A 19,822-nucleotide genomic window follows, 5' to 3' on the forward strand; every position below is an offset into this window, starting at 1 on the left:
TTACAACTAAAATAAAAGACCTCTTGATCTTGAATGTTGTGAGATACCTAGCGGAGATGCGTTTGAAGAGCAAGCCTATTGAGACCTAATTTTGGAAATTGTATTTGAGTGAAACACAATTAGCCCTAAGCACTTGAGTAGAAATATTTAGTGCATCCTTGTGAGTTTAGCAGTTAATCCCAGTTTAGTGTGTCGTGCTTGATCATCATGAATTGGTTTGACACATGGCCAGCATTTAAGCATATTTTAGATATATATTAATTGCCTTATAAATTTGTGAGACCTAGACATATGCTTAATCAATTCTTAGTCAATAACATAATTTTGTTCTCCGAAGATATGTTTCGAAAGACTAGTGCCACACTTTTTAATTGTGTGTGGGTTTGCTTTCAGATTATGTTTCATTTAATTTGCTGGGGGACAACCAAAGTTCAAGTGTGGGCCAATATTTGTCAATGCCATCAAGGGAGCGGAATTCAATTGCCTCTAATAGTATATGCGGAATTGCATTGAGAAGAGAGAAAAGAGAAGAAGAAGGGGAAAAAAAATTACAAAACGAAAAGGGCAAAAAAAAAAAAATTAACCTTGATGTCAACGTCATGATGACGTCATCATCAGTGACATCATCAATTTTCCTTTGCTTTCCTTTCCATCACGTGTGCTGCACTTGTCCTCTTCTTCTTATTATTCTTTTTTCTTTCTTTCTTTCTTTCTTTTGCCTTTTTGTTTCTTTTCCTGTTCTCCTTTCTTGTTTTACCGGCTAGCATCTTTTCTATTCTATCTCTTCCTCTCTTGAAAGCCACCACGACCACAAGACCGTAATCATCGATTCCATTCTAGGGGTCGTCAACGGGCCGGGCCGGGCCGGGCCCAGCCCATTCATAGCGGGCTTGGGCCGGACCGGGCCGGGCCTTGCTATATTTTTAAATAATTGCGGGCCGGGCTTTATTAAAAATCAAAGGATCCAAGCCCGTCCATATAAAGAGGGCCTTGCGGGCTTTTTCCGGCCTGGCCGGGCTTAGCCTTGCGGGCTTTTTTGGGCCGGGCCTTGCGGGCTTTATTTATAAATAAATATTTAAAGACACAAGTTTTTTTTTTTTAATCAAGCTTTAGAAATTCAATGGATAATGATCAAATACAACAAAAAATAACAATCTATATAACTATATTGTACCCAAAAAAATCTATATTTATATATAGATACTAATTTGTTGATAAATAAATTTTTAAAGACACTAATTTTTTATAAATCTATATTTATACGTCATACACTCCAAAGAGCTACATATAGCAATTCAAAGAAAATGAGAAACCGACCGTTGGATGAGTTTATTACAATAAATTATGAGTGTGGTAAAAAATTTAGCCAATTTCACCATATTTTTGAAACCGATCGGATTGGTCAACCGTAGTCACTTATATGTTTTATTGGTTGGCCGATGGCGTGGCAACCGCGAAACGTGCTTATTTTTTCACATCACGTTTTTATATATTCCATCGATGGATGTGCGTGGACATAAGATAAAAAAAATTTAATTTTAATTACAAACACATTGGACTATACCAATTTTATTCCTAAAGTTATATGACTTATACATTGCATTTAAATTGTTTAAGTTCATTCTAAAGCAACCATGAAGTGGAAAATGAATTCGGAGAAACCAACCGCTTGATGGAGATATTGTAATGTTTTATGGTGGTTGTAGAAAATCCAGCCAATTTGGTTCACATTTCGAATTCGATCAACTAGGTCAAACGTAGTTACTCTTATAAACCTATATATATACATCATATACTCCAAAGAGGAACCCCTATCAATTCAAAGAAAATGGAAAAACCGACCGTTGGATGAGTTTATTACAATAAATTATGAGTGTGGTAAAAAATTTAGCCAATTTCACCATATTTTCGAATCTGATCGGATTGGTCAACCGTAGTCACTTATATGTTTTATTGGTTGACCGATGCCGTGACAACCGCGAAACGTGCTTATTTTTTCACATCACGTTTGTATATATTCCATCAATGGATGTGCGTGGACATAAGATAAAATTAATTAATTTTAATTACAAACCCATTGGTCTATATCAATTTTATTCCTAAAGTTGTATGACTTATACATTGCATTTAAATTGTTTAGGTTCATTCTAAAGCAACCATGAAGTAGAAAATGAATTCGGAGAAACCAACCGCTCGATGGAGAGATTGTAATGTTTTATGGTGATTGTAGAAAATCCAGCCAATTTGGTTATCGTTTCGAATTCGATCAACTAGATCAAACTTAGTTACTCATATAAATCTATATATATATATCATACACTCCAAAGAGCAACCCCTATCAATTCAAAGAAAATGGAAAAACCGACCGTTGGATGAGTTTATTACAATAAATTATGAGTGTGGTAAAAAATTTAGTCAATTTCACCATATTTTCGAATCCGATCGGATTGGTCAACCGTAGTCACTTATATGTTTTATTGGTTGACCGATGCCGTGACAACTGCGAAACGTGCTTATTTTTTCACATCACGTTTGTATATATTCCATCAATGGATGTGCGTGGATATAAGATAAAAAAAATTAATTTTAATTACAAACACATTGGTCTATACCAATTTTATTCCTATAGTTGTATGACTTATACATTGCATTTAAATTGTTTAGGTTCATTCTAAAGCAACCATGAAGTAGAAAATGAATTCGGAGAAACCAACCGCTCGATGGAGAGATTGTAATGTTTTATGGTGGTTGTAGAAAATTCAGCCAATTTGGTTCTCGTTTCGAATTTGATCAACTTGGTCAAACGTAGTTACTCTTATAAACCTATATTTATATATCATACACTCCAAAGAGCAACCCCTATCAATTCAAAGAAAATGGAAAAACCGACCGTTGGATGAGTTTATTACAATAAATTATGAGTGTGGTAAAAAATTTAGCCAATTTCACCATATTTTCAAATCCGATCGGATTAGTCAACCAATATGTAGAATATATATATATGCACATATTTTATATAGAATTATAATAGTACAAGAACTTCCACACACACACACACACACACATATATATATATATCTCTCTCTCTCTCTCTACACACACACACATATATATTAATATATATATATATATGTATATATATATATAAACACACACATATATATTAATATATATATGTATATATATATATAAACACGCACACATATATGATATATTGATATATATATATATATATATAAATATATATATATATATATATATATCTCTATATCTCTCTCTCTCTATATATATATATAAACACACACACACACACACACACATATATATATATATATATCTATATATATATATATATATATATATAAACACACACACATATATGATATATTGATATATATATATACGGACGCGTTCCAAAGAGGACGTCCGCACTTTCGCTAAAGTGCGGACGACGGCGCTGCAGCCCAGCTCAGGCCACGACGGCGCGGCGCGGCTTGCCGGAGGGAGGCCAGGGGTCGTGCGGAGGGGTTTGCGGTCGAGTGGAGTGGCCGGCGACGGGTTTTCTGGTGCTGCACAGAACCTGCAGTTGCAGGTGAGGTGGCTGCCCAGAAACCGGCAACCCCGACCTCCTCCGACCTCGAACGGTGCCCAGAAGCCGTCTGGGATGCTTCCGGCCTCCTTCCGGCCCGATTCGCGCCGCCGTCGATGCCTGAGCTGGGCTGCAGCGCCTGCGTCCGCACTTTAGCGAAGTGCGGACGTCCGCTTCAGAACCCGCCTGTATATATATATATATCTATATGACTATATATATATATATATCTATATAAACAGACACACAAATATATATCTATATGTGTCTATATATATATATATTTATAAACACACGCACACACATATAGATATATCTATATATATAACACACACACACACACATACATATAAATATATATATTAATATATATATATATATATATATATAAACACACACACACACACACATATATATATAAAATATTTTGCGGGCTTTTACGGGCCGGGCCTAGCGGGCTTTTTGCGGGCCGGGCCTATGGGCGGGGCCGGGTTTTTGCGGGCTTTTTTGCAGGCCTCCATCGGCCCACCAAGTCGGGCTTTTGGGGGTTTTTTGACGGGCCGGGCGCAGGCCAAAAGCCCTGCGGGCCGGCGGGCCTCCATCGGCCCACTTGATCCGCGGGCTTTTTGATGAGGCTCTAGTCGCACACCACCAGACCACATCTTTATTCCTTTTGTTATTTTTTTCTTTCTACCGAGAACCACCAACACACCTCCACAACAATTTTTTCTTCTATTTTCTCTTCTTTTCACTCACACCCACCTATACTGATCCTCATCAATTTGAAGGGAATTCAAGGGGAAAGCTTAATCACCACTTGGGTGAAAGTGAGAAATTATAATTTGGACAAATTTCTGCTTATTACCTTGTACTTTCAAGGGTTCATCAGTTCAGTCCCTGTATTTCTAATTTAATCAGAAAAGTCTTTGCACTTTCCAATTTCATCAAATCGATCCAATCTGTCACCACTCCGTCAATTTTCGAGAAAAATTTCCAAACTACCCATCTGCATTCACAACACTGACGCGTTGGCGGGCTGCCTAGCGGTGGGCAGTTTGGAAATTTTCCCTGTGAGAAGGACCCACGTCAGCATTTTAACAGCGAAAATTAACGAAATAGTGACAGATTGGATCGATTTGATGAAATTGGAGAGTGCAAGGACTTTTCTGATTAAATTAAAAATGCAGGGACTGAACTGATGAACCCTTCAAAGTATAAGGTAGTAAGCAGAATTTAATCCTTTATAATTTCAAGACGCATAGCATTTGTAACTTATCGTGGTTGTTCTCCCTCTTCTATGCTTTTTCCTCTTTTATTTGTATGGAATTGATGGAATTAATGATGTATATATTTATGGTAGTGAGTAGAAATTTTGTTCGGGGATAGGGTTGTGTACCCTAGCCCAAATTTCATGTAAAGGATGTTTATCGTAATGATGCAATTTACTTTAATGGATGCTTATATCAATTATTGTTGGGTTGAAATGCATATCTAGGATCCTAGTCAACTCTAGGGTATGTATTTTGAGCATGTCTAGGACAGGCAATTTGGTATTGTAGGGGTTATAAGAATGGTAATTTATACCCGCCGCGTGATTGAGCGGGTGAATTGCCTAGTGGTCAAATTCTTGAGCTTTATGCCAATTAGAGCGAGTTAGTGACCCTTGAACCAGCTCTAACTCTCTCTAACTGAGTTTATGTCACCCTTGAAATGACACATTAATACCATAATTGAGACTATATGGTCATTGAGCCTTGAACTGCCTTGGATACGACTACCGCCTAATTAAGAATTTTGCATCTACATTAGATTAACTTCCAACAAATAGGATTTGGATGAAGGAGCCTCCTTAGCACCCAACACTCTCTTGTCTTGATTTTTTTTTTTCGCAAACTACTTTATCATTGCATTTTTATTTTTAGCAATTTTCTATTTTCGGTTGTTAAATTTAGTTTTAGTCTTCACAATTAAAAATCACAACTTCGGAGCTTACAATTTCGGATACTTGTTACTAGGATAATTTGCATTTGTGCTTAGTTGTCTGTAACCAAATGCGGTTCCCTATTCCCTTGGGTATGATAATTGAAGCTTATTTATTTACCCTAAACTTAATGACCGTATTGTATTAAGCGTGAAGCGCTAGTATATGCACCAAATCACCAAGTACCTCCAAAACTATATCGGAGATATATATTTATCATCGAGACCAGTCCATCATGGATAGACCCAATTTACAACTACATGGTTGACGGTCTCACACCAGAGGATAAGGTGGAAGCAAGAAGGCTACAGCTAAGGTCTGCCAAGTACACTATCTTGAATAGGAAGTTGTACAAGAGGGCCTATTGCTTCGCCAATCTGAAATGTGTAACTGAGAAGGAAGGCCACAAAATCCTGAAAGATATTCACGGTGGCGTTTGCGGTAACCACGTAGGGGCAAGGTCTTTGGCACATAAAGCCCTTAGGGCTGGGTACTTTTGGCCTACCATGGCCACGGTGGCAAAGTCAGTCTCCAACTCCTGCCACAAGTGTCAGATGTATTCCAACATATCCCGAGCACCCCCATCGTCGTATCCATACTTCTTGCTCGTTGGCCTTTCTGCTGATGGGGAATGGACCTCAATGGTAAGCTCCCCACGGTTTACAAGACCTGTAAATGGATTGGATTTTGATCCGAACCCGCTCCAGATCCGTGGCTATTGGACGGGTTTAGATCCGTGGCTATTGGACGGGTTTAGATCGAACATTTTGATCCGTTGATCCGTTAATTATTCGAATTCGTTAACCAGTTTATTTAACTGATCAAATACAGATTTAGGTCGATCTGATCCGTTAATGTTCCAGCCCGTTTTTATAATAATAAAATATTATTTTTATTAATATATTATTATTTTTAAAAATATAAAATATAAATTATGAAAAAATTTCTAATACATTTTTTTTTGCAGAAATCTAAAGAACAGTCCATCACCCAAGATTCCAAGAAACATTAAGAATTTTGATAATGTAATTCTACTTTTAGTGATACTTTTCATGTTGTTTTAATATTTTATTTTAATATTTTATTAATATTTTATGAGGTATCATGATATAAATTTAATATTATTATTTAAAATTTTAAAATAGGATTAGATACTCGTTACTCCTCATATTTTTCCCTGAAAAACAGTTTGGTCCATCGCATTTTAAATTAAACTGAATAGTCCTTATTCTCTCTAATTCTCATATAACAGGTCCAAAATGATCTGAAATGACTATTACGTCCCTCATTTTCTCTTTTTATTATTATTTTTATTTTTCTCTATTTTTTAATTTTTCTCCCCGTTTTTTATACTCTCTCTCTCTCTCTCTCTCCCCCCCGGTCTCTCTCTCTCTCTCTCTCTCTCTCTCTCTCTCTCTCTCTCTCTCTCTCTCTCTCTCTCTCTCTCTCTCTCTCTCTCTCTCTCTCTACCCCAAGCGGAGGCAATCCAATCCCTCTTCGCCATCCTCCTCTCCCTCATCTATCGCCTCTGCCGGTGCTCGATCGACACCGCCATCCGCATCCCCGAGATCTTCCGATCTGAGCCGGCACTCGCCCAGACGGAATTAGCTCTAGTGCTGTTCGAGGAGCTCTTCCTCATCCACCTCCTCCTGGTTCTCCAGTTGTAAAATCGCCGGTGATCACAAATTCTGCCGTCGCTGTCCCCAAATGTCAGCTATGAAAACGACGACATTTCGATCAAGGACATGTCGGTGGGCGGGGTCGAATTCGCTATCGAAGATGAGTGGGAACCAGACGGCGGGACTGAAGGAGATGGAGAGCAGCTACGAGAGGGTTTTGGATGAGAATTGTAGGGTTTTCAGTGAGTATTTCAGGGAGGTTTTGGAGAATAAAGATGAAAGAAGAGTGATTGATCCACCGGCCGTGGTGTTGGAATTGAGTGAAGGAAGTGATGAGTTCCAGTATGATGATCGGAGCATCGAAGAAGATGAAGGGTCAGGAGCAGTGGTGCTGGAGCTTGCGATGTGCGTATGGGGACCGGCATCGACGTATGGTCGTGATTGGTTCGAGTTTCTGTCTGGATTCAACTAGTGATGGTGGTGCTGTGAGATGGTGGCCGGAAGTGGTGGTCTTCGATGATGGCAGAGGAAGAGAAGAAGAAGATAGGTTGAGGGAGAGAGAAAGAGAGAGAGAGACCGTGCGGCCAGGAGAGAGGGAGAGAAATCCCAGGTTGCCATTCGAGTTGGGGAGGTTGGGGTGGAGCCGGTTTCAGGAGCAGCTTGTCGAGATTAGAGAGAGAGAGAGAGAGAGAGAGAGAGAGAGAGAGAGAGAGAGAGAGAGAGAGAGAGAGAGAAATTAGAAAAGAGAGAAAAAAAATACAAAAAGGATCTTGGGGGTAGAATAGTCATTTTAGACCTGTTTTGAACCTGTTGTGTGAGAATTAGAAAGAATAAGGACTATCTAGTTTAATTTGAAAGGCGAGGGACTAAACTGTTTTTCAGGGAAAAGTTTGAGGAGTAACAAGTATTTAATCCTTTAAAATATTTGAAATAATAAACGGGTCAGATTAGTGGATCAGGTATCCGTTAATGATCCGCTAATCCAGCGGATACGGATTTGGATCGAGCTATCAATGATCCGCCGGGTTAACGGAGTAGGTTTGGATCAATTTTTTTTTTAAGTAAACGGATTTGGATTTAGGTCGATCTGATCCAAATTCGATCCATTTACAGGTCTACGGTTTATGCCATCGTAGCTGTTAATTACCAAAAAAAGTGGGTGGAGGCTGAGCCATTGGTGGCAATCACAATCGCTAAAGTCAAAAACTTTCTATGGAGGAACATTTATTGTAGATTTGGTGTCTCAAATACCATTATTACAGATAAGGGAGCACAGTTTGATAATAAGGAATTAAGAGCATACACCGAGAGCTTGGGCAGAAAGATCTTATATCCTCCCATGCACACACTCAAACAAACGGTTAGGTCGAAGTTGTTAACAAGATCATCAAGAAAATCCTAAAAAAGAAGTTGGATGACGCTAAGGGATTGTGGGCCTCCAAGCTACAGGAGGCCTTATGGGCAATTAGAACTACAACAACTGAAGCCACGAGCGAGGCACCTTTTTGCTTGGCTTTTGGTATGGAGGCTATCCTACCCATCGAGACACAAATACCCAGCAGTAAGGTCGAGTACTTCGAAGCAGGAACAAATGCTGAAGGCCTACACCGTCAGAAGAGGACACGTGTCCCACTAACCCCTTCGAACTCTCAAATACACCACAATGAGCACATGAAGAGACCAGGATTTATTGCTCTCTCAAAAACCTAAAAACCTAAAACACAGACGTTTCAGAGCCTCTGCGAGACACTGCCACGTGTCTTGCATGCACCTGTCTCATCATCACCCCTTTTGCCAACATACCTCAAGAATTGGCTCTTGGTAATCGCAGCACTGAGGCTCATGCCCTCATCTAACCTCATCGGGTCACAGAGGCTCAAGCCCTCACATTTCCCCTACGGGGCACATGCACTATAGCTTAGCTACCTACAGTGACTTCACAAACAAATTTAACCTCAACCGGTCAAGTCATTTCTTACATCCAGACTTCAAGACTCCCTACAGGCACAGTAGGATATGAAGTCTATGTGCCAACCGACATATAATAAAGTCCCCACCCAAGAAATATCTTGAACGGGAACTTGGGGGAATTGTACATACTAGTACATATTCGGACCTGCCATAGACTTCATACCACTACTGTACCTCGTAGAACGGCAGGCATACCAGGCTCAAGCTAAGAATCGATACCCCATGCAGTGATATCCACAAGGGAGGGCACCGAAGATCATCAAAGGTAACACTGAGCCTGGAAAGGCTTCCCAAAGTATGCACCGAAACCTGCCTCAGAGCCAACAAATTGAGGGATTACATCCCACATCGAAGAAAATGGAAACCTCTTCCCTTATCAAAAGTATATTAGCTCAACTCAACCACCTCCATTAAGGATAATAACTTCTTGTCTCTTACTGTTACTTTGTTAGATTACTTACATAACCTTACTTAAGCATCAGAGAGGTATAGACCGACCAACTCGGTTTGTCCCTCTAACGTTGTATATTTCCTTTGACAGGGATACATAGCCATCTTCATATCCGCTAGCGGGTATTGCATTCTATTAGGCTACACCAGAGAAACCAACATAAACAACGGGTTCTCTCTCTTTTCTTTTGTTTTTATTTGAAAGAATTCTAGGATATATAAATTTAGGTGTTTGTCTATTCTAGGATTATGATCTTATAATTTTAGCTTTTTTTTATATAAAATATTTAAAGAAACAAATAAAACCACTAAGATTTGACCAATTTCTTTTAACAAAACAAAATTATTTATCAAGGTAGGTGTAGCCCAACCTACTCAAAATTCCTGGTTCTATCTCTGCGTGGAGGCTCTTACCAGGTCGACTACCTATGGTGGTTACAATGAGGAAAAGCTTTGCTAACTACTACCTTGTTGATAAAGTTCCTAATGCAATTTTGCTTCTTTGTGGATTTATTTCTATCTTTACATACGATGCCAATTTTGTTCCTTTAACACATTTTTGGGGCTCAACATGGTGTGCCAACACCCAAGAATGAAACTCTTTTCTATATTTTTTTAGTATATTGAATTTTTCTTTCAAGTGAATTTTTTTTTTTTGATCAAATTTCAAGTGAAATTTGAACATTTACCGGGTGTGAATTATTTAAAGGGTGCGGTTATTGTCAGCCTATCATTTTCTTTGTCCTCCATACTTGCTCACTACACCCTACATTTTAATTTCAATTATTAAATTTACTTATTTACCTCATTTCTCTTTTCAGAAATATTCTTATATGACATATCCAATTAAAAGAAGAATTTTTTAACGAAAATCTATAATTTAATTTATACCAATAAAAAAATAAAATATATTAAAGTTTCCTAATAAAACCATAATCTGGCTTATTTCCATTAAATTTTTTTTTTCTTTCAGTTTCAAAGTTTGTCTATTTGAATCCGTATCAAAAGATTAATAAGTCAACAACTATGAGTAATGAAGAAGAGATTGATTTTTGTTTCCTGTTTTAAATTTTTACTGTCGGTGTTCATAAAGCAAAAATTTTGATAAAATTAACATTAATGATTTTGTGAATTCAATAACAAACGCTGAGGAGGCAAAAAAAGACAAAAAAAGTAATAAATTTATTTATTTATTTATTTTGTGAGGGAGGGTGTCAATCCATTATAATGAAACAGTAAGCAACATCACACAATGACCCACCCCAGTAGGGCTACGTCAATATTGAATCACTGCCTAGACTAAGCGCTAGCCTAGACGAATGTCGCTATAAGAATAAGCACTGATAAAGTAACCAAACGAGTATGGTCGTAATCCAAAGACAAGCACCTTACAATATTCTTGAAAAAACAAAAGAGCCTAGCTAGATTGGGGAGAACCCCAACCCATCAGCATCGAGCATAGGCCCAACATCATAAGCCCATGGCCCAAGCCCAATCACAGAGAAAACCGACCCAGAAGCCCTTGCCCTAGCTTCCCCGCCATAAGCCATGGCACCTGCACCACGATCGACCATCCGCTTGGAAGCAACAGCTACTAGCCACAGCGCCATCATGATCCGTCCATCATCCCCGGCAGCACTGACCACCTTTGAACAATACCTAGGCTTGTCCCTCCTTGGGTCCGCATCCACCAAACGAAAGAAGCCTAGATCACGCCGCCCTTGCCTGGACCAGGGCCAGATTTCCTGCAAACGCCCTAAGGTTGCCACCGAAGAACCGTACCGCTCAATGCCGTACCACCAACCCAGTAGCCCTCCGCCTCCAGAAGAAGATGACGCTAATGAAAACAGGAAGCCAAAGCGCCTGCGTGCCAGAGCATGGACAGAGCCGCCTCTTAGAAAAGAATCGTGACCGATCTGTAGAGAAATCAAGGCCGAGCCTAGATCAAACCCTAGGTGGCGGCATGAACTAGAGGAGAGAGACGAGAGCTCTAACATTCTTTTTTTTAGATATTAGAAATAAATTCAAATTGGGTGGAGAAATGAAGATTAATATTATCCAATAAGAAATTAAGTAGTCATTGTATTTAATTAATTGGTTATGTATTTAGCTTTCTTTATAGATTTAAATTTTAGAAAATATTGGTCATTTTGTACTTGAATAATTCATCTTTACCCATAAGAAGCATACAGATGAATCAGATTTTTGTACTTCTATTTAGCTTTCTTTATAGATTTAATTTTTCAATAATTCAAATGTTTATAGGGTGAATAAGAAAATATTAAGGTGTCCACCCAATTTGAATTTATTAATTTTTTGGGAAAATTTTAGGAACAGTACATGAAGTTAAGCCCACTATGCATTTGTGTACACGAAGTTACAAATTATGAACTTTGGTACACCAAACATAAACCCCGATCCACTATATAGACACGATGTCATTGACGCCGTGGGAACCTCTGCCACTTGGCATAGTTTCAGGGGTAAATTGGTCTCTACACTATCTTTCTCTAGCCACCCATCTCTCTATTTCTCTATTACTCTAGCCACCCATCTCTCTCTTTCTCTCTCTCTCTCTCTCTCACACCTGGTTGCACAATGGCTGGAGAGAAGTCCCAGCAGCCGGGCAAGGTCACCTGCAACCATGCATGGAGCTTTGCAACAACCTCCTCTCCTGCCACTACCACACCACCATTGTCATTCCCTCCACTCCATCCTCCGCCATCCCCTCCTTTTTTTTCCTAAACCCACTCGCCCCACAGCGCCTCTTCCTGTCCTCCTTGACCCAAACCCGACTTGCTCCGCCACCAAGCCGTCCAAGAGCTCAATCGCCACCTCACCAATTGCCTAGCCACTGCTCCTCCGCATCTTTGCTCTGTAATCGACTTCAAGATCGTAATCCACCTCGCAACTCATCATCCAAAACCCCAATTCCAATTCCAATTGAATCTTTCTTCTTCATCATCAAACCAGTCATTTACACACAGAAACTAGTCCAACCCAAGCATGATGGATTTCGAAGATGAACAATGCCTGAAGCAAAGACTAGATGAATTGCAGAGAGACGTCTCCAAGAAGCAAAAGTTTGAGCCTGTCGTCGCCGCCATCATATCTCTCCTCTATGACCGCTACTCCTCTGCCTCCCCTCCTCTTCGCAAGTCCAACTACACCCTCATCTGCCGCATCACCACCGTCTTGAAGACCCGCTACACTTCCCTCGGGTTCAGGGCCGCCAGGTTGGCCCTCTTCCGCCTTGCCTAACCCTAATTTTAGAGCTGCGAGAAAGAGAGAGTCACAGGGAGCTTTCTGGGTTTGGTATGTGGAGAGAGGGAGAGAGGGGACGAGAGAGAAAGAGAAAGAGTGAGAGAGAGGAGATATAGTATTTTTTTTTTTTTTTACACCAAAAATAACAGTGAGAGTGAGAGAGTACTAAATTACTCTTTGACAAATGAATAATGACATAGGATTTAACGACGTCACTAACGTCGTGTCTATCTAGTGGGTCGGGGTTTATATTTGGTGTACCAAAGTTCTTAATTTGTAACTTTGTGTACACAAATGCATAGTGGTCTTAACTTCATGTACTGTTCCTAAAATTTTCCTTAATTTTTTTAAAAATCTTTTTGATGCCTCATTGTAGAAAAATTCTTGCGTACGTCAGGCGTCAAATCACACTTCAAAATTTTTTTGCCTTGTTCCGAAACTACCCCTGTATTTTAAAAGTGCAATATCCAAAATACTCCCCTGATGGGTATTGATTGGACAGCCACACCGCCACGTGGTGCGGCTGCCCCACGCAAAACTTTCTCCTCATCGTAACGGTGATTCAGTTCAGAAAACTATTAGTATTTAAAATAACTTCAAATACTGTTGTGTTCATTTTGCAGCGTGTAAAAACTTCTATTGGATTAGGAGAGTGAGTAACTCGGTATCTTTCTTCACTGTAAATTAGTCCTTTATCCAATGCCTGTGAATGTGATTTCACGTTGAACTAGGCAGCCTGAAAAAATGGCACTGGCAATCCCACCAAATCATCGTCCTCCTCCTCCTCCTCATCATAATCTCCCTATTACATTCAACACCAGTAATGGAGACTCTCTCTCACCCAGCCACCACAGCCGTCTTCTCCACTTGTTGAATCAATGTACGTCCATGTCTCAGCTGAAACAAATACACGCTCACACCCTACGCACCACATCCACCACAAACCCACACACCCTCTTCCTCCACAGCCGAATCCTCCACTTCTCATCCCTAACCGATATCCGCTACGCCTTTCGGGTTTTCAATCAGATTGAGAGTCCCAACTCTTTCACCTGGAACACCCTCATCAGGGGTTGCGCTCGAAGCTCTGGGCTCGAAAACCAGGCTATACTACTCTACTGTGAAATGTTATCACAAGGAGTTGCTCTGCCGGATGAGTATACCTTCCCCTTTGTTCTCAGAGCTTGTGCTTACTTGTTTGCCTTTTCGGAAGGAAAGCAAGCGCATGCTCATGTTGTTAAACTTGGGTTTGGTTCAGACGTTTATATCGGCAATAGTCTGATTCATCTGTATGCTTCCTGTGGGTGTTTGGATTACGCACAGAAGGTGTTTGAGAAAATGTGTGAGAGAAGCCTTGTGTCGTGGAATGTTATGATTGATTCTTTGGTTGGGGCTGGCGAGTTTGAGAGTTCGCTCAAAGTGTTTGGTCAGATGCAGAGGCTGTTTGAGCCTGATGGGTATACAATGCAGAGTGTTATAAATGCTTGTGCTGGTTTGGGGGCTTTGGATTTGGGAATTTGGGCTCATGCTTATGTGTTGAGGAAGTGTGGTAATGCTGTAGCCAGCAATGTTTTGCTGAACTCTTCGTTGGTTGATATGTATTGCAAATGTGGGTCCTTGGATATGGCTCTCCAAGTGTTTGAGGGAATGCCGAAACGTGATGTGATTACATGGAATTATATGATTTTGGGGTTTGCCATGCATGGAAAAGCTGAGGCAGTCTTAAAGTGTTTTGATCGTATGGTTAATATGGAGAGTTGTAAGCCGAATTCCATCACATTCGTTGGTGTTTTGAGCGCATGCAATCACAGAGGCATGGTTGACGAAGGTCGTAAGTTCTTTGATGTGATGGTAAAAGAGTACGAGATTGAACCACGATTAGAGCACTACGGGTGCCTAGTTGATCTTCTTGCACGTGCTGGTTTCATTGACGAAGCTTTGAATTTGGTGACAACAATGCCTGTGAAGCCTGATGCTGTAATATGGAGGAGTCTTCTTGATTCTTGCAGTAGGCAACAGCATGCCAGTATTGAGCTAAGTGAAGAAGTGGCCAGGCAGATTCTTGAGCCTGGAGGAGAGGATGTTTCTAGTGGTGTTTAAGTGTTATTGTCAAGAGTCTATGCTTCAGCTAGCCGCTGGAACGACGTCGGATCAATTCGGAGATTGATGACAGAGGAAGGTATATCAAAAGGGCCTGGCTGTAGTATAATAGACAGATGGTATTACGCATGAATTTTTTGCTGGGGACACATCTCACTTTGTAGTAGAGACATATATCAGGTCCTGGATGCAATGATGGAAAGACTCAAATAGGGTACTCACCTGACTATTCACAGGCACCCATGGTTAATCAGAAGAGTGATGGAAAACAACACTCATTATTGGTCTAGGGCTTCACAGCGAGACACTAGGCATTGCCTTTGTGCTCCACATTTACTTTCCAGAATCTTAATGCAATGACCACCACAATTTGACCAAATGGATCTCAAAGATGTTTAGTGTGGAGTTTACAATGGTAATCATGCTTGATTCCATCACTTTAAAGATTGCATCTGCTCCTGTATGGATTATTGGTAATCTTACACTCTTGTATCATGTTTCTCCTGTTTGAACTCACTTTTGGATATTTTGCATTTTTCCACTGTTATTCGACTTGTTAATGAATATAACCACAGAAAAATGTGAAGTATATTATACTTGGATGTGGTAGAATTTTTGCAATCAACTAATATCCTAGACTCAATAATGCTGGAATAAACAGGGCAAGTGGGCATAACTTTAAGACAATATGCTCTGTTGGTTTTCTTTTTCACACGTTGTGAGGGTAGTATAAAGGCTGATTTCAGTCAATTTTCTTCTACTTAATATTAGTCACCTCTCCAGCATGGTTCTTTTTGTATTTTTTGGCATGTTTCTTTCTGCTTGCTTGCTATATTAACTTTGGTTTTTCATAAACCCACTTTATTTGGCCTTTTGATTGCAGTCTTCCATCTTGAACCTGTGGAATCCAGTGAACAGAATGCTTGACTGCTTGAGACACTTCGAGAGATTAAGTGGACTGAGGGTCCTGCTTGGGGTGACTTAATTGGTAAAGTACGTAGGCAGAGATTATTGTTTTAGTATTATGCTGTATGAGCAGCTGCTTCTCAATGTCTTCGATATGTTGGATGAGCGAAAGCTAACTAAGGTCAGTACTTTTGGTTCGTGGTCATGATAGCATGACTGTTGAAGAAGGATTTATTCATGTTGCTAAGTCATTTTCGGGTTGACTATTTGTTTTAATAGCTTTTTGGAGTTGGGTTTATGAAACTATGAGGAACTGTAGACCCTTAGCAAAATTGGATCCCAATGCTGCTTCTTTAGCATTTCGATTTGTATGAATCTGGACTCAGTATCACCTGATGCCCAGGAATGCCATTGCAACAACACCATTCTACTCCAAAAGTAGTCAGAATTTGATTGCATTGCACCATTCACACGTTTGTGAGTGTAGTATGAAGGCTGATTTCAGTCAAATTTCTTCTAGTTAATATTGGTCACATCTCCAGCAGAGTCTTTTTGAAATTTTTTGGCATGTTTCTCTGCTTGCTTGCTATATGAACTTTGGTTTTCAACCTCACTTTATCTGGCCTTTTGATTGTAGTCTTCCACCTTCAACATGTGAACTCCAATAAGCAGAATGCTTGAGATAGTTTTGAGGGATCAAGTGGACTGAGAGGTCTGCTCGGGGTGACTTAACTGATGAAGTATGTGGGCAGAGGTTATCATTTTAGTGTTAGGCTGTATGACAAGCGATTCTCAGTGTCTTTGATATGTTGAATGAGTGAGAGCTAACTGAGGTCAGTACTTTTGGTTTGTGGTCATGAATACACTTTTGATCATACTTTGCATTTTTCCACTGTTAGTCTAATTATTAATTACCACGAACCAAAAGTACTAACCCTCAATGTCTTTTGATCATACTTTGCCATTCTGAAGCCACAGATCACATGACAAACTAAATTACAAACTTGCATGATTTTGAAAAATTGTCTTCTCATGTATCTGTTGCTAATGGCAAAGGCACTTCTGTGTTAGGAAAAGGAAAAATAAAATTGTTTTCAAACCACATCAAGTATGAATCTTTGTATGTTCCTTCCTTTTCTTTCCAATTGTTATCTATTGGAAGGATCACAAACATTCTAAATTGTCTAGCCATTTTTTCCCCTCACAATGTGATTTTTTCAGGATATCATCACCAAGAGGACGATTGGTGAAGGTTTTTTTTTTTTTTTTTTTTTTTTTTTTTTTTTTTTTTTCTGAATGGACTTTATTACTTATCTAAGAAGTCCAAGGTCTTTCAAGTTAGTTCGAGTATTACTCAAGATCACCATCTCTGGCATCAACGCTTAGCTCATCCTTCAGAGAAAGTGTTATCCATTTTGTTTCCAAATTTGAACCATGACAATAATCATTGTGAAGTGTGTCAGCTATCCAAATTTGCTAGATATTTGGGGTCCTGTTCTAGAATCCTTTGATGGATATAGATATTTTGTAACATTTGTGGATGATTTTACAAGGATTACTTGGTTGTATCTTTTGCAATACAAGTGTAGTTCTTAATGTGTTGAAAAATTTCCACAGTCTTGTTAACACTCAATTTTCATCTAAAATTCAAGTTTTAAAATATGATAATGGCTCTGAATATGTCTCAATTTTTGAACTCAAATGGCATTGTGCATCAAACAAGTTGTGTTGGTACACCACAACAAAATGGGATTGCAGAACGACAAAACAGAGATTTACTTGAGAAAACTAGAGCCATAATGTTTCATGCAAATGTACCAAAGAAGTTCTAGTCACAAGGAGTGCTCACTGCAACTTACCTCATCAACAAATTGCCAAGTCGAGTATTGAATTACAAGTCTCCTTATGAGGTTTTGAAAGGTAGGAAAATTGACCTATCTCACTTAAGAGTGTTTGGTTGTGTTTGCTATGTTCACATTCAATCTATTCATTGAGACAAGCTTGATCCTAGAGCTGCAAGATGCATTTTTTTGGGGTATTCAACTACATAAAAGGGGTATATATGTTATAATCCAGTCAGTTGGAAAGTCCTTATATCAAGGGATGTGAAGTTTGATGAGTCTATTCCTTATTTCACAAGGAAACTCGATGTTAATTGTTAGGTCCATAATTACCTAGTAATTATTCCCTTAATCTTGCACTTTTGCTTAACCTTTGTGTTTATTTATGTTTATTTATTATGTTTTCCTCATCATGCTAGGAAACAATGGAGAAGCATGGAAATGCATTAAAAAGTCAACCTTAGCATGTTTTCCTACTCCGGCTAGGAGAAAGCAAGCTAGACAAGGAAGGAGCGGCAGCAGCCTGACCAAAAGAACTCCAAATGAGTTGAAACTTTCCAGATCCATTTTAGACATCCTAAGGATCATTTCTTATGAAGAGTACAAGAGCTAGTTCTGAGTGGAAGGTCGTCAAAAGATAGATCCAACTTTCTGACTAAAAGAAGAAAACTGCAAAACCGGACCTGTACCGATTCCGAAAGCATTTCCGGCTACACCACGGTGAAAATAAGCTCTGAAATTTTACCAGGATGATCTACACTCATGGAGGAACATTTGGTATGAAGAAACCGAAGGCCAATTCTGAAGTCTCGGTGAAGATTCAATTGAAGGAAGAAAGGAGAAGAAAGTGCGCAAAAGAACAAAAAAATGGGTCAATGGAGGTCAATGCCGAATTTCAAACAATTTCCAGCCAAGGACATGTGTAGAGGGCATGGAACAGCTGTTGAATAGGGCTAAAGAGTTTAGGTGGAAAGACTTTAGGTGTAGGTTATTTTGAAATTCAAAATTTGAAGGATGACAAATGGTCCTCCTCTTACATCTTACACCTTTGTGTCCCAATGACCCTTCTACCCTTACTTCATCTCCTCCACCAAAATATCTATGCGCTTTCTAGGTCATTTTTATGTGGAGTTAAAGATTAGATCCACATTTTGTGCTTACACATTTGTCAATCACATCTAGCCCTTCATTTCCTTTGATCTCCACCCTCCATTCATCACTTTTGGCCTATAAAAACACCATCCCCTCATGGTGGACGTTTTTCATGTTCTCCTCTCACTTTCTCACACATCTCTTCATACATTTCTCTTAGTTTCATAGCTTTAGTTCATAGTTTCTTAGTTTTGTGTAGAGATAGGTGTATAGCTTCTTGGGTTCTTGGTTTTTCCTTACCAAAACCGAAGTATCTATACACTTTTGATCAATCACAACTCTAGTTTCATATATTCGAGTCTTGCTCATCATACTTCGAAGAGACTTTGTGGAGTTGCATGGTGTTTTTGGTTCTTTTCTCTTATTAGAAACCAAATATACCATGCTAGGAAACATTTCTTACCTTGTTTTGCATCTTGGAGGGTAGAAAGTGTTCTTAGAGGTAAGGTTTGGTTCTTTTTGGAACCAAACCCATGGGTATTTCTTCCTTTATCTACTATTTTCTCTCTTAACTTGATGCTTTACAAGTTTATGACTTTAATTTATGGAACTATGAGTTGTGAGTAGAATAAATTTGGGGCTAGGGTTTAGCCCTAGCCAAATTTGTGTACAAACTATGTAGTTAAATTTAATATGGATCATGCCATGAATTTTTACTTTGCTAGTTTAATTGTTCATTATTTATGCTTCTTAGATTTGTCACCTAAGGTTGGTAAATGTTGATAATTTCATGGAAGTATGCTAGGGTTGACAAACTTAGTAAACTAAAGCATGTTGCAAATGTAGAAATGGTAATCTTGTGATAATCAAAGAAGGTTGCTTGGGTCCTTACAATTGAGCTTATCATGTGGGTGTGGCTTAAGTTTCCGATAATCAAGGGATCTTAGCTTGCATCTACATAGGTCTACTTGTGTCCAATAATCAAGGAATGAGAAACTAAAAGGATTCT

At 39.2% G+C, this 19,822-nt stretch overlaps 1 protein-coding gene and 1 pseudogene across 1 annotated transcript; both read left to right on the forward strand.

Moving 5' to 3' along the window:
- The first annotated feature begins 5,830 nt into the window (after nucleotides 1-5,830).
- Nucleotides 5,831-6,721, forward strand: LOC112201765. The gene is made up of 2 exons (XM_024342688.1): nucleotides 5,831-6,214; nucleotides 6,716-6,721. Exons 1-2 carry the CDS (start codon nucleotides 5,831-5,833, stop codon nucleotides 6,719-6,721), a joined length of 390 nt encoding a protein of 129 aa, XP_024198456.1.
- Nucleotides 6,722-13,500: 6,779 nt separating this feature from the next.
- LOC112197022 lies at nucleotides 13,501-15,829 on the forward strand (annotated as a pseudogene).
- Nucleotides 15,830-19,822: the final 3,993 nt, after the last annotated feature.

This window comes from Rosa chinensis, chromosome 1 (assembly GCF_002994745.2).
Source record: "Rosa chinensis cultivar Old Blush chromosome 1, RchiOBHm-V2, whole genome shotgun sequence".
NCBI classification, from domain to species: domain Eukaryota; kingdom Viridiplantae; phylum Streptophyta; class Magnoliopsida; order Rosales; family Rosaceae; genus Rosa; species Rosa chinensis.